This window comes from Erigeron canadensis, chromosome 2 (genome assembly GCF_010389155.1).
Source record: "Erigeron canadensis isolate Cc75 chromosome 2, C_canadensis_v1, whole genome shotgun sequence".
Lineage (NCBI taxonomy): Eukaryota > Viridiplantae > Streptophyta > Magnoliopsida > Asterales > Asteraceae > Erigeron > Erigeron canadensis.
The window spans coordinates 36,815,031-36,832,170 of record NC_057762.1 but is presented as its reverse complement, the minus strand read 5'-3'; the positions used below and the strand labels follow the sequence as shown (position 1 = coordinate 36,832,170).

General features: G+C 32.1%; 1 protein-coding gene across 1 annotated transcript; it reads right to left on the bottom strand.

Moving 5' to 3' along the window:
- Positions 1-9,297: 9,297 nt before the first annotated feature.
- Positions 9,298-13,760, bottom strand: LOC122589936 (DNA-3-methyladenine glycosylase 1-like). The gene is made up of 2 exons (XM_043762267.1): positions 12,554-13,760; positions 9,298-9,598 (listed from the first exon to the last, which is right to left on the bottom strand). Exons 1-2 carry the CDS (start codon positions 13,603-13,605, stop codon positions 9,577-9,579), a joined length of 1,074 nt encoding a protein of 357 aa, XP_043618202.1. The 5' UTR covers positions 13,606-13,760; the 3' UTR covers positions 9,298-9,576.
- Between the last annotated feature and the right edge of the window lie 3,380 nt (positions 13,761-17,140).

Here is a 17,140-nt window from a genome sequence, read left to right as displayed (position 1 = left end):
CTTTTACATCGACTATCTACACCACTTGACGCCGCCTCCACCACTAACAGTCGCTCCCACCACCACACCGTCACCGTCACAACCACCGCCGCATTGCGCAGTTACCGTGCTAGTATAAATAACATGTGTTTAAAGAAGACATACTCGATTGAATGCATCAGAAAAATCTATATTTTTCTCTACTCCCCGATATCATTTATTCTTATCTATCAAACCACTTCTTCACCATCGTCACCACCAACACCATTGTCATCATGCATTTAATCATATTCGTGAGAATTGACTTTATTAAAAGATGGCTAATCGTTCTAATGTATGTTTTTAATAACTTAGTATTGAGGTAAAAACCTCAGTGATATCTCAGTCCTCCCATGAAGGTTTTGGGCCTGGGGAGACCCGAGTTCGTATCCTGAGGGGAGGAAGGTTTACTACTATTTATCGTCGTTCCATTTGGCGGATTAATAGGAGGTTTTCCTCCCTCTGTGATTCCCTGTAATTCGAATGACATCCTGCCCAAAGGATGTAAGGGCCGATAAATGAGACGAACAGGCTCTGACCATTTGAACGTTAACAAAAATATATTTTTAATAACTTTTAAACAATGATATCATTACATAAGTCAAAATTAAGAGATGCGATTGATAAAATAAATATTAAAATACACATGCCACTAGATTGTGATATCAAAAAATTATGATTTCAAAAAGATTTTTAAAAACATATTATGGGGGTAAATTAGGGATCTGCATGGTTCAGGTTTAGCCGGTTTTTACTAAGAATCTCAACTAAACCAATGTAAACGGATCAACGATTTTTTGAACCAATCCGTCCAAATTGTTATGCCAAACCAAACCAACCAAAACCAATTAACCGGTTTGGTTTGGTCCGGTTAGACGGTTATCACACTTTTAACATACAATATATTAAAACTTCTAGTAATACCAACTTGCAAAAGTTTCACACATACTTGAAATGAAATATAAAGTGTTGAAAATACATTAAATAACTGAAAAGAAAAAGTAGAAATTAATATTTTCAACAACGCAAACAGTTTGTGTATACCCAATGGAGGATTCATCATTTTAGGATTATAAAAATCATATAAATTAGCTTGGTAATTGATTGCTAAAAATTATCTTAAAGATCAAGATAAGAATTTGAATATTTTCAAACTTTTGCAAAGCTAATATTTTATAATTTATAATATTGAATATATATATATATATGAAATAAAGTAATATAAATAAATGGTCCGGTTTGGTTAACTCGGTTTGATAAAAGTCTAAAACCATGAACCAAATCATAGGAGTGGTTTATGAAAAAGACAAACCGACGGTCTAAGTTTTTGATTTCAAACCCGACCAATCCAACTAATTACTTCGGTTTAAACGGTTTAGCCGGTTTAGACCAAACCGTGCACATCCCTAAGGTAAATATAATAACTTTATGGTAATTACTAATTAGTAAAGGGGGTGAACACCTCCATTAGTATACCAATTTGACTTGCAATATCGCATGCCAATTCATGTCAGATGGTAGAGGTGGTGTTATCACATGTCAATTTCGGGTGTCGAGTAAAAATAGCGTCCATCTTCTGCACTCTTAGAATAATGGTTAATCATCTAAACATATTCTTTTAAAAATTATAATATAATATATGAATTTCATTAATTTTCTTCCCTATTCCTATCAATTTTGATGGCAATCACATATATTTGTTAACTTAAAAGTCCATATTTAAAGCAAAGCATTGGTGCTACTCATATTAAAGGTGACAAATACATTTCACCAAATTTGTTGTCTAAAATGGGTAAATATGTTTTTCTAAACAAAGAAAAGAAAAAAGAACAGTCTCTTGAAAATACCCTTTCAAATGTTTAATAGTACTTTCTAGTTTCCGGAAGTAGAACAAGTATTATCAATCATGTTTATAAGAATTTCTATTTTCAAAATTTTTTTTTACAAAGAATATCACTACTGGTAATCTTCATGTCTTTGTATAGATTAATTAGGAAAGTATGAGGTTTTGTTTTAGAAAATTATGAGTGTTCTCCATAATACTCTCAAAAAAACCATGTAAAACGTAGAACTATTAAAGCATGTTCATATCTACCAATATACTAAAACATAATTAATGTATTCTTTGATCGACACGTAGGATAATTTTGAAGTGACATGTGTCACCTTGGTCCCAACAAAATTTTTTAATATATATTAATATTATAGAACTAATTAAATAATAATTATTTAGTTATAATTTTGGTATATATGTATTCTAATAAATTATTCTTTCTAATTATCCATACGTATTTAGTTATTTAATGTAATGTAATTGTGTTGTAACCTAATAAGGGTTAGTTACTCCAAACACAATATTTAATTCGTGAATTTCGATCTTACATGTATATGGTTTCATATCATGTACTTTTTATATATATAATATATAATATATAATATATAATATAATCTACCTAAAACAGAATTGAGATGTTTTTGAAATGACACATAGTGTGTAATCTTTAATCGACATGTGCCCTTTTAATTTATTTATTTTATTAAGTTAGTTTTTTTAGTTGTATATAGATTTCATTTTCTTATTAAACTTGGAATTAAACTCTAATTATTGGCTTATATATAGAAAACACATTGTAACCTTATTTGATTGGTGTTTTTTCAATAATAAAATTGTTTTTTTTCTTTCTCAATTGTTCAACTCCTATTACTTATAATACTTATAATAATAAGTTATTAACATGAAAACTACAAAAATTTGAGTTTACGTTTTGAAATTACAAGGTTATTTGTCGTCATCCACTATGTTTACAAGTTTCGATTTTATGTGATTGTAAAAATTTAAGGTAAATGTAAAACTCAAACTAAACATATATTATAGTTATCATTACTCTTTATTATAACTTCACTTCGATCATTGGTTTATTTTAACCACAATTTATTTCATACAAACTAAATCAAGTATAAGGCATAGTTGAATTTCTTTATGATACGATCTATATAGTTACCGTACATCATACGGGTATTAGGACTAGTAATATATCTTATATAAATAAAACAAAATTGTTTCTAGAACTTTTTTTCCTATGTGGCATGCCATATTTTCTCTTAAGTTATTTTCTACAAATTTATGATGTTATAAATTTTTTTTATTTTCAAAAATCTATTTTTTTATATTAGGCCCTATGTTATTTATTTTTTTACATATTATATTGTAACCTTAAAACCTTTTTTTTTGTATTAGGCCCTATGTTATTTATTTTTCTACATTTTTTTTGTAACCTTATATTTTTTAAAAATTAATATGAAAAATGATCGATTGTATTATAGCTCTTTTGATTTTTAATTCTATATCTACCACTGATTTATGGTAGTTAGTTTTACTTTTTTTATAACCTAGTCGTGTTTATATATTAATGTTTATCTTTATAAATATGTTGCTATCTCCATATCAAAAATTATAATGTGTTGACAACAAATTAAATACTAACAACAACGGTACCTAATCCGGCAAAAGCCGTGTTTGGAAGAGTTAGAATGTAGACAACCTTAACCCTATACGACAATAGATAGACTACTTTCAAAAACATCTCCGACCAAAAAGAGGAAAAAGATAGAGAGTGTAAAAAGTTTAGTAACCATACATGTTGGTCGAGTATTATCTGACTACGTTATAATTAGAGAAGAATAACAGTCACCACATAACGCACTTTAGCTTAAAATGGACAATATATAGTAAAAGAGGCATTTAAACATATTAAACATCAACCTACAAATGTAATAAACATGTCTATGTACATACAACCAAGCATGGTTTCAACAATTACGAGCGGTATGTGTAATAATTCCCCTAAATCCCCCTCCCATCAAGCCAAAGAAGCAAATAGGGTTAATGACATACACAACTCTCCTAAATTATATACATAGCTGTATATATTTTTTGGTTTTAACTTTTTAATAATGTAGATCGGGTTGAACCCGGGCTAATTAGCTAGTTCATTGAAAATCAAAAACTCGGATTTCTAAATTAAAACTTTAGTTTGGAAAACTCAATTATACAGTTTTTTAAGTATATTTCATTTCAGAAATCCCTCAATAATTTTTAAATTTCAAAAACTAAAGGCATTTTCAAAGTTTTCAAAGATTTTTTTTTTTTAAAACGGAAAATATTATAAATAAAAGTGTCGCAAATTGCTAAACATCAAACAAAAATTACAGATATAATTAAAGTATTTAGGAGAGCAAGACGAAACTATGTGATCCCAAATTAGTCCCAACGACAAACACACAAGTTACACAAAAAAAAGAGGGTTCATAAAGACATAAACCACTCATCCCGAGAGATAGTAAGCTTCTTACACCGACTCGTAGCCCACAAAAACGATTGGGACACAATAAAGTCAAATAATAATCCCGAATGCTTCTGACTAGAGGAGAAAACTTCGTCATTTCAGTAATTCCAAAGTTTTCAGAGACTTTTAATAATAATATTTATATTACTTTTATGAAAAACCGAAAAGTAACAATGGAGATTTTGAAATTTTTCCATAACTTAACACGATTTATGATTTTCATGCAGCGTGGTTTGAATCAGTGGTAAACACCATGTCCTCTAGAGACAGATGATAGAGGTTCGATCCTCATCCCATACAAAGACCGGAGGTTATTTTTTTTACCATTTTGATAGAACCTGGAAGCATCTACCTAGATATGTCTATATCTTAACATCCCTCATACACCATTGAGTTATTAGACTCAAAATCCGAGAAAAATGACAATTTTCCTTTTTACAATTTATGATTTACAAAAATATTACGCAATTGTAACGTATGCTTTTCGATACACTCCGAAAAGCAAAGAAGAAAAGGTTATACGAGTAATTGAAGAACGGATGGTTAATATGATTTGTGGAGTGAATCTTGACTGGTCCTTTTTATGGCGCTTTGTTTAGACATAAAGCTATGTGGGAGATAGCCTAATGAATTTCCCAATCAAATAAAGTGTCCTTGTCTATTTTTTTAATGGCCTTACAAAAGGCTACAATAATTAAATTGATACGATTATAAATAAATAAATAAATTTTAACTAATTAAGATTGGTACAATTATTTAATCTAATAAAAGTGAATGTTTAAGGATACACATTTACTATAATAATAATAATAGATAATTAGATAGTAGTGGAAATAGCTCCAAGATTGTGTTCAACAATTTCCACATGATTAATCTAACTAACTACTAAACATATTATAAACTCTGATACGAGTACTCCGTTTTTTAATCCTTTACTCCCATTGATATTTCTTTTTTGGACTATTCTTCCTTGTTTCGAAGGCAACTTCTAGTAATTATCCATTGTTTAAAGTATCTCATTTTTGATATAACTGTAAAACCATTAATTTTGTCGTCTATAATAATAACAAAATATCATGTAGAGGTCACATCAACATGAGCACGCATGCGTACGTGAGAATAGAAGCATGGGTTAAAGGCTTAAAACGTGAGTGGGTATCATTCGATCGCACTTTTGATCATCAAAACAAAACCCTGTTTAAATGCGTATTATTGCCGTTTCCAATTATTCCTGCATTTCGATCAAATAAATAATTTTTTCACATTTAAAGCCCAACTCCAGCTATCACCAGGTTATCCGAGTGGTTAATTATTTTCTTTCTTTCAGAAGAGGTTTTAGTTTAAAACTTTCGTAAGTGAATGTCTTTGGGCGAGCCCAAAACTTATATTACATTAGGTCGCATTTATCTTCTTTTTTTTTTTTTTTTTTTTTTAAACGCGACTAGACATTAAAAAGAATAGTACAATTACAAAAAAAAAGGATTCATCACCCATAAAAGTTATGAAAAATTAAATTTTCTATCTAGAAACAATAATATATAGAAACAATCGGGGCCGGTTTATAGGGTGGACAAAGTGGGCGACAGACTGAGACCCGTTTCTTTATGGAATTAGGGAGCCCAGTTTTTTTTAATGTTATATATATATAATTAAAAATTTTACTGTCTTATAAAAAGAAAGAAAAAAGTCTAAGCAGTCATAATAATCGAAGTCAAACGGTGCTCTTATTCTGTCAAATTGATCACAAATTGTCCTTGTCTCCACATAACTTTTAATTTAATATTTTTCTCTTTGTTTTTATTTTATGTAGATAACTATTAATTGCAAACTATTATTTTATAATTTTGCATTTTTTTTAGTTTATTGAACAATGACTTTTGCTATGTTTATTGATATAACATTTATCGTCGTTTTTAAAGATTAGCTTATATAAAATAAACTCGTTGTTCAAAAAATATATATAAATATAATTTGTTACGCTTAGCCTATGGGTCCTTTTTTGACCCTCATCCAACACCTATAAATCTTTAGGGACGACTCTGGAAACAATGGATTGAATTGAAATATGAAAGACTCATCATTTACCCAATCTATTTAACTGTGTGTTTAAAACACAACTCCCCTAAAATATATAAAACTTTGTTATAATCTTTCTGGAAATTAAAAAATGATTCTGTACATTGCATTGACTTGTTTAAAAATTAGCTTAAAATAATGATAAAAAGCATAATATGGAGATAAGCGGAAATAAGAGTCATGAAACAAAAGAAAAGTAATAATTCATATCTCAAATGTTCAAATATTTAAGCATGTTTTAAGTTAATATTATATATAGGCATCCCAATGAATCCAATCACCATTGTTGTTAAAAAAATTAGTATAGTAAAGTATATATATATAGTTGGAGCTCGAACTTTCGTAATACATCACGAGCCGAACTCGAGTTTAAACACTAAGGTTCGAACGAGCTCGAACACTGCTAAGACCGGGCTCGGCTCGGCTTGTTTACACCCTTAGATTTGAGCAAGGCATTCCTGTCACCCATCTAAATTTATTTTTTTCTTTCTCGTTATCCTCTAGCATATTTACACTGAGATTCAAATCTTGAACGTATTGTGAAGATATCAAAAAAAATTATGATCATTAAGCCATCTTGATAATAAATCATCTTTCACTTCACTTCGTTTTATTGTAATCTATACTCCTTTATAAAAATTATCAGACCACCTATTTTTAGAAAAAGTTACATAATAATTATATACGAAATTACTAAATTACCCTTAGTAAACACTCACTATGGAAAGAGTTTCTATAAAATACCAAATTTGCCCTTAATGAATTAATTTACATTCTAAACCTTTATTTTAATAATTAACATTTTAAGCCCTTATCTTCTAAAAAATTTTCATTATCACAATTACATCAACCTACACTACTTGACACCGCCACCATTACCAATGGTACCATCACCGACACCACTAGAACGCCTTCCCTACCACTACCGTCGCATTGCGCGGGTACCATGCTCGTTTAACTTTATCTATCTATACTCTTTTATAAAAATTATCAACCCCTAATTTTTAGAAATAGTTACACAATAGTTACTACAAAATTACTAAATTACCCTTAATAAACATCCACTAGGCCACTATGGAAAGAGTTTGTATAAAATATCAAATTTGCCCTTAATGAATTAATTTACACTCTAAACCTTTATTTAAATAATTAACATTTTAAGCCCTTATTTTCTAAAAAAATTTCATTATCACAATTACATCAACCTACACCACTTGACACCACCAGCACCACCACCAATAGTACCATCACCGACACCACTAGGTCACCTTCCCTACCACCGCCGTCGCATTGCGCGGGTACTATGTTCGTTTAACTCTATGTATCTATACTCTTTTATAAATATTATCACACCCCCCATTTTTAGAAATAGTTACACAAGTTACATACGAATTACTAAATTACTCTTAATAAACACCCAATATACTCACCGACAGCACTAGACCCCCTTCCCCACCACTGCCGTCGCATTGCGCGGGTAACATGCTCGTACTCCTTTATAAAAATTATCACACCCTCCAATTTTAGAAAGTGTTACATGATAGTTACATACAAAATTACTAAATTGCGCTTAATAAATACCCACTATGGAAAGAGTTTTTATAAACTAATAAATTTGTTCTTAATGAGTTAATTTACATTCTAAACCTTTATTTTAATAATTAACGATTTAAGCTCTTATCTTCTAAACTATTCTACTATCACCTTTACACCACTTAACACTGCTAACACCACCTATAATATCGTCACCGACATCATTAGACCGTCATCTTCGTCATCGCTGTCGTATTACACGGGTACCATGCTAGTTTTTTCTAAGAAAGGCAATATAGCACGACAAAAAAGAAAAGGAAGGCCACTCAAATTGTGAGATAAATTGATTAACAGTTTACAAATAATGATACTAGCTTGCAAATTTAAACAATTATGAACTAAGGCTAGAACAAGTACTGCTTGAATCCCATATACGGATGGTAATAATCTTAGCGACTTAGCGGCAATTATATGTATTCCATATTAACCACTCATAAGTGTCACACTCTTACCAACCACATAGACAAACCGACAGAGTGGTTATTGTGTAGCACTTTTAAAGCCTTTGGTGACACTATTGCTTTCTACTCGATCTAGAACAGAAGATCTTGACATTTGATTTGAAGTCAATTTGTAAATGTAAATGTCGGCCATGCTTTTTGGGCCTGAGGGATCTTAAATCATCTTTAGAACAGCTTACCTTCCCTAGTCATTCAATGTCTCTAATTCTCTATACAATTCTGTTATACGGTGTTTCCATACATTGTAAAATATCTTAGAAAGGGTTGTCTGTCATCACTCGGCGATTACATGATATAACGCTAATATGATGCCCTTGGTTGTGGATTTTTGAAATAAGTTGTATTTTTTACAAACTGCCTTTTAAAAAAATAAGGTAGTATATCTTTGACAAAGGTATTTAAGAACTCACAAGTCGATAAAAGGGTTTGTAGAAGAGGTATAACCAAGTTTCTCAAACCCGGTTTATGGTTAGACTAGCTTGCACATTGCACATTGATTTTTGTTCGCAAGTAGAAGAGGCCGGCTTATAACTTTATATTTTTAAAATTTCTTTAGTGTTTAGGGTAGATGATGGCATAACTGTGTCACTAGCCAAGGCCTGGGTTTTCAGAAACCGGGCCTTTCAGCCTGCATATATCGGAGCCTACACTTGCCTGTAGCCTGCACATTACCAAATCCAGCATATAATCCAGGTTTTACGAAGAACTTATTTCAATAGCATTTTATTTGTTCAAGAATAAGCTGGCTAAAATGCAAGTACATTACCAATTTAAAGAGTTCAGTCATAGGCAAGCAAGCACTCTTAAAAACCAAAAGAAAATGGTAGGATAATGGAGCTTATATACCTCCAAATAATCCTTCAATTGTACATCTGGTGAATGAAGGGGAAATAAAAAACTTAAAAAGATCAGATACATAAAAAGCAGCTCATTATTGTATGTGACAAATACATTTACAATACCAAAATGCAGTCCGTTAATCAATTTGACAATGCGGGTCTGCATTCTACCAATCATCTTCGCAAGTTTCCTATAACTCCCTAGATATTATGCCACTTTAATCAGTTGACTCTGTGCCCATGTCATTGACCCCAAATGCATGCCCTGTAAAAAAGAAGCCACCAGCTTATATAACTTCACAACAATGTTTACTATTTTGTTAAACAACTTATTTTACATAAATTATAAACACCAATACTAATGTTCATTTTTAGCAACAATAGAATATTTATGAAGACAACCATTATACAACTGCAATAATATCATGATACAATCTGGTAAAAATATATTAAGACTTTTCAAATAAACGCACCAACCGCTTAAACCTGTATTGCTATTATGATGTCAACTTTGATCAACCTAAATAAGGATATATCATATATATGTGAAGGCTCTAAACAATTAATGTTATTCATGATAGCGTTCTCAAGCACCCCAACAAGAGCTTAAAACCTAAATTTGTGAATTATTTAAGGCTTTAAATAATTCAATCTAAACTACCATGTGGATTCTAGGAAACCCTCCTATTAAACTAGTATGAGCATATTCGGAGGATCAAACGTCTTAACATTGTCTTTACGTTGTAGAAAAAAGGCTAATACACTATTTGCCCCAAACCTATTGTCCATTTGTCCCTGAGCAAAAAAGTGACGCTCTTTCTTGTATATCAGGTTCCTCGTGAGCGGTAAATTAATCTCCCCTAGCGGCTTGCTCAGATGGTGACCCAACCAACTCATCCACATTCACCAAAAATCTTTTTAGTAAAATCAGGTTTTTCCTTCACTTGGGTGGGGATTGAACCCAGGATGCTTTCAAAATGCCCCCCCTCCATTGGAGGTATAATTGACATATAAGCTTGAACTTGAGCAGTAGTATAGAGATCTATGACAACGTTTATGCATTCATTACTTTTAGAAAAGGTAGCACCGTAGCATTATCTTTGTGCCTTTTGCATTACCAAATAATCTAAAGACTAAAGGTTATGATTATAGCCTCCTAAGATGTTTAGATGTGTGTACTAGTGCTTCGTATGCAAGCCAAAATGTATTAACTCAATTCAGTTAAAGTCGTTTTGTAGTAAAAAGTCTTATATGTTAACTACGAATATGCCATGGATGAACATCATATGTACCTAAACCATAGGGTAGATACCAGACAGCTAACAGAACTTTTATATTTTCTTGAAGAGAAAAGAATGAATAATTTGACAGGCGAACCCATCCTGATCCCACACCTACATTACTAACCGATTACCGACCAACTGGCTCAGTTAGCCACATATATGAAGCACTGTGGCATTCCTCGTGTCCTCTCAACTAATGATCAGTATCTGTACGAATTGGCGAACAGTTAGAAACTCCTCTCTATTTTTACCTTCAAGGATTCATGTAAAGCAACACTAGTAAAACAAACTTTTTTAATTGAACTACACCTGGAGGTTAGAGGAAAAGAGCACCATCCTAAATGACTTCAAGGTAAAACGAGCGCTCGTGCTTTTTGCTCTAAGAGGCTAAGACACTAGATTTCTACATCTCCTTATTGGGCATCATCACATAGAACTATGACATTATTGACCTATGTGTCAGTCTGATAATAAGAGTTTCCATGCACCCTCAACATAAGCAGTTTAGACGATAATTTAAAGACAGACAAACAAATTTAAACACTCAAAATTTCAAAGGAATGCTAATTAAACTATATTATAACATGAAAACCCCTTAAAAAAACAAATCACATGTATCCAAAAACTTGTTTTCTTGCTTATTATTTCTTTTACTTAAGTCATCATCAACTTCACACCTTTTACATGAAACTCGAATCTTGCATCATAAATTCCCAAATTTCCAATCAAGTTCCAAACTTTCTAGCATTCCACCCTCAAGCTCAAACCTTCTTCAACCTAAACTTCGAGCCTTTTCTCACTACTTTCTCAATTAAGCTTTATAGGTACAATCATTTTAAGCAATCAACCTTTTACACCCAAGAAGCCGTGACATCACTTACCCTAGTTAGCCTGCCCTCAAGGGAAAGATTATCACTTACCCTAGCTAGTCTCAAGTAGCTTAGTTAATAAGTTATATAATGTGACAAAAAAAGTATCAGAGCCTCGAATACATCTGCATTATAAACTCAGACTTGCCTATCAATTATGTGTCTCATGTATAACTACAATCTACTGATACGAAATATATCCAAACTACTCTACCCAACATATGTATGATATCTTATCACTATAGCAGAAGTGGGCTAATCAGCTGTGTCGAGACCATCTATTAGAGTGGATCTTGTATAAATGATGTAGTTTGTTTGCAGGGATTAGTCAATTAAAACGATACTTGATCAGAAAGCGGGAAAATATCACGCTTATTCCAAAAAGTTATTTTACAATCATCTTAAAGTTCAAACCTTTTTTCAGAAAATTTCAGATCTCGCATCATCACTTTCCAACTTTCAAATCAAGTTCCTACAATTTTCACTTTTCCAGCCTAAAGTTCGAACCTTTTTCTCTAAAGTCTCAATCTTTTCAACTTTTATTCGTATAGTTTCCATCATTTATAAGAATCAACCTTTTTCCAACAAGCCATGACATCTGAGACTATCAACAACCTACCTGTCCCTCGTGGGACCAACCATCATTTATGCAAGCAAGTCATACATAGCTTAGGTAATCTATTATTGATCATGTGACAGAAACATCAAATCCTCAGAATGGGTTATTAGACATCAATCTTCACTTTCTTTTTATTCACGAACACGGTAAAACATTTAAGCATATATAATCGTGTGTCCCAAACATAGCAAAGATCTGCTGAAAGGAAACTGCCTACAAACTACTATATAATATGTTATCTTTCTACAAAAGTATGTACATCAAATTCATGACAAACCAGATAACTATTTACTTGTAAGATGGTGTGCGTGCAAAATCTCATATCTAATTAACTAGTTTAGAATTGAACACATGAAACATAATTTGCAGAAGCATCTAAACACAACCAACAATCAATCTATTCACATATATAACCAACAATTAGTAAAGTAAGGCATCCAAGAGGCTACCCGAGATTTCCAATGCTATTGATAGGTTCCAAAAGCTGCAACTGAAGTTGCTGTTGCTGTTGCTGTTCAGACTGCTCTAACTGCTGATTCTGCTGATCGGTCGTACCATCGCTCACCAACCCAACCGCAGGCCCCCCACCAGCCGCGGAACCCTTCCCTTCAACAAACCGCCACATATACCAAGCCCCAACCGACTTATACGGTCTCCATTTCTCACAAAGCTGTTCCATTTGCGACGGCTTAGGCAAATCATCCAACATATACAACAATTGGACACCTTTCCTAACACCCAAATCACTAACAGGCAAAACATCGGGTCTATGCAACGAAAATATCATAAACATATGAACAGACCAAGACCCTATCCCTTTAACCATCGACAACATCGTAAACAACGACCTATCGTCCATTTTCACAACCGTTTCATCCGACAATATCCCATTACTATACTTATTAGCTAAATCATACAAGTAACTCGCTTTTCGACCCGAAACCCCGATTTGTTTCAACTGTTGTTGACTCAAAGACAGCACAGTTTCAGGGAGTACCTCATTTTCTCCCCCACATAGACTTACAAAACGTGTATATATAGATGTACCTGCCTTATAAGCCAACTGCTGATACAAAATACTTTTTGCTAATGCTAAAAAAGGGGGTTGGTGTGTGTCGAAAGTGGGTGGTGGGTGGGTGTCAATTAACTTGCATAGAAGTGGGTCGGCGGATCGGAGGTGGCGGATGGCGGCGGTGATTTCGCCGGGAGCGGATAAGGGTTTGATGATTTTGGGCAGGTCTGATCTGGTGGAGTTACGACGGCGTTTTGTGGTGGTGGGGGTTGGGGTGGAGGTGATTATGGCTTTAGAAGCATCGGCTTCTGCTATGGTGGATGATGATTGTTGGGTGGTGGTTTCAATGGTGGGGGATTCGGTTGAAAGTTTGCGGATTTTTTGGGGGCGGATTGGGATTTTGGATGGGTTTTGAGGGGGCATTTGGGAAATATCGTTGGAAGATTGTGGCGGTGGTTGTGGGGATTGTGGTGGTGGTGGTTTTTCCATTTACGGATTACGGTGGTGGAGCGGTGGCGGGGTGTGGCGGTGAGTTTGTGTTCGGTGAATGGTTTTTTCTGGTAGGAGATTTGGGAGTGGGTGTGTGATGAGATCACGTGCGGTTAAAACGTTTTTTTAGGTCGTACAGACGAAGAAAAGAAAAGAAAAACGTTTTCTTTAGTTGTTTCTTTGATGCGAAACAAATTACTCCTCTCCCATTTTAAAATTAAAAATATCCAAAATACTCTTTAACTTGTAATACATTTTCAACCCCCACTACCTCTAAAATATTTTCTAATCTTATTTATCTAAATAACTTTTCTTCTTTATTCATTAATTTAAATATTTCACCTAATATACCTATAAAATACTTATAATGAAATTATCTACAATATGCATTTCTTAACCCTTAAAATAACTACACTATCTTTTTAAATAAATTAGTTTTACATTAATAACCGCACCGTTACCGTCATCACCTGTTCCCACCACCGTCGTCGCCGCTACATTACGCGGATACCCTTCTCGTCAAAAGAGAATATAATTTAGAAAATTAAGGTAACAAAGATTTCAAAAATTATTTACACAAATTTATCAGATATCCGTCATATCAATAAAATTAACCACGTATAAATTGATAAATTCTCATATTTTTAAGTAAGTGGTCTTTAAGATAATTTTCGAAAAATGATGTAACATAATTTTGTAACATGTAAGATAAAGTTAGAAATAAACTTATTTGTAATATAACAACATAAGTTTTTTAAATTGAGAGCTAAAAGTTATATCAGTAAATGTAGATGCATTCTTCTTTCAAAATTTAACTTATTATTATAATACAACATTACCTACGAAATGATATTAACTTAGACACTAGCCTGGCCGGAAGATTAGTGGGTACCAAATGGTACATGAAATTAGGGGGGTTTCCATCAAGTTACTTTTTTTATTTATGGAATGAGTAACAATATTTAGATAACTTATGGAAATTTTGGTCTTGATAAGTAAGCCACCTGGTTCAACCTTGTGGTTTGAAACGTAGATATCGACTCCTCTAGATGCCCTATCTTTGACAACGGTATCAAATTTGTTGAACACCTCTTCATTTATTCTTTCACATCTTCCAAATTCAAGGAATTTATCAAAACATAATGATCTAAATCTTTCGAATATGAATTGTATCATTACTTGTTTAAATCACTCACGTCTTTAAAAAAAAACAATTGATTCCTTTGATGTACCATCTTAAGAACCCTTGTAATGGTGCATGGTGTGGACAAGATGGAAGGCTTCCACCTCGGTGTCATCAGAGTGGTCCATTACAAGAGATGATGTGAAAGTCTCAAGGTGGGTGTGTCCACCTTGGGAAGAGTTGGGTGGTGGTGGTGTGATTAATTTTTTATTGTTTTCTTTTGTTTTTGATTGATTGTTCTAATATTATGGGCTATGCTTTTTTAGGTTATTGTTATGGAAGTTGTGTGGTTGTGGTGTAGTTATTGTGGAGTGAGATGTGGCACTATCACCTTGGTGTGATAACACTACCATTACTAATGCTCTAATAGCCTTATGATGCATTTGGAAAACGATAATGAAGTCTATTTTAACAACTCCAACAAAAAGATTGGATAAGATATTTCACGATATTATGTCATTCGGGTATCTTTGGTACAAAAATAGAGGGAAGAATCATTCCTTGTTGTGGGATGATTGGTGTAAATTTGTTGTATAATTGATATGTAATCCTTATATTGTAAAATTTTACGGTGCTTTTTGCTAGTTTGTGGGAGATGAAGTTAATAAAATATCAGTTAAAAAGAAAAAAGAAAAAAAAAAATCTGGAATCCACAACATTAAACTATTCTCTCGCAATTGGATTATACATAGAAATTAATCATTGCAAAATTAGTTGGCTTGATTGAATTTCAAATTCTAATTCTTATTCTATTGTATACTAGCTAATCAACCCGGGTTTAACCTGAGACGTTTAATTAAAAATTTAAAACTAAAAAATATATAGAAATATGTATTTAATTTGTTCAATACATTATAATTTGATACAGAGATAACAACATACTTGTAAAGATTAACATTAATACATAAAACTGATTAGGGTGATGAAAAATTAAAAAGTAACTACCATAAATCAATGGTAGATATGAAATTAAAGTTGAAGAGTTAGGATATTATCTTTCATATTAATTAAAAATAATTCAGGTTAAAAAATAATATATATAAAAAAAAAAAAAGAAATGACATATTGCCTAATATAAAAAATAGTTTTTAAAATAAAAGAAAATCTATTATGACATCATATATTTTTTAAAATAGTTTAAGAAAAAATAGTGACATGTCACATAGATAAAAAGTTTATAGAAAACAACTTTTTTTTATTTATATAAGAGATTTGCTATGTAACTATGTAACTCTTTCCTAGTAACTTGCTACTATCATATTAACTATCATATTACTTACAATCAAAAACAAAAAAGATACAATTCGGAATCATTATTTAAAACAAACATTACTATATATAACAATTCAGTTTTTAACTGCTACAGTACTCATTTAGTTACTTTTTAACTAGCATGGTACCCGCGTAAATGCGGCGGCGGTGTCCACAATGCGATGGCGACGGGCGGCGGTGGCGACTGATGGTGGTGACGACGAATAGTGTGGACTATTATATAAATCTAATTAATATAATGGTTATTATAGTTATTTTAAAGGTTGGGGGACTAATGGTGTTTTTGTTTCATTTAGAGTGGGGTTGTATTGTATTTAGGAGATATTGTTTTAATGGAGGGCAATTAGGACATTTCCCCCCTATAACTTTCAACATGGAGTCTATTCTTTTTAATAAGGAGTATAGATTACCTTAGTTGGTTGCTAACAATCTTCTGTTGGCTTAGTTAGTTGACATTTTACATGTGAAGAAGTATAAAATTTATTTAACTGCCTTTTTTTACACGTGTTTGCATTTGCACTTTCCACCTATACCTTCTCCTCTATCAAACGGTTATGGCCATATCTCTTTCTTCGTATGTCAATCACTGGCACAACTACATATGGCTCCATAATATTTTTTTTTAAATGTAAATAATTTAACATGTCTAAATTAATAAGACGATACCTTTTATATTTACATTTATAAGTAGTTTTGTAACAAAAGTTTAATACTAATATTATGACCAATATTACATATATTGTCATATTAACCATCTAATTAACATATATATTTTTTTTAACATGTAAATTTAGCTATATATGTGTTACTTTTTATGAGTTTAGTATTGAGATAAAGTAAGTAATAATGTTTAGTATATTAACTTTTAAGGATTCTTTAGTGTTGCTTTAAATAAGAAAACAACTAATATATGTTACCTGCAATCAACAACCGGGTAATCACATATCATGTGATTAATATAACACCATAAAGCGGCGTTTACGCTATAACAAGAAAGATAGCTTTTAAATATTATTTGAACCACTTTTCATTGTTTGTTGTATATCTTTTTTCACCTTTATACACCTTTTTAACGCACAT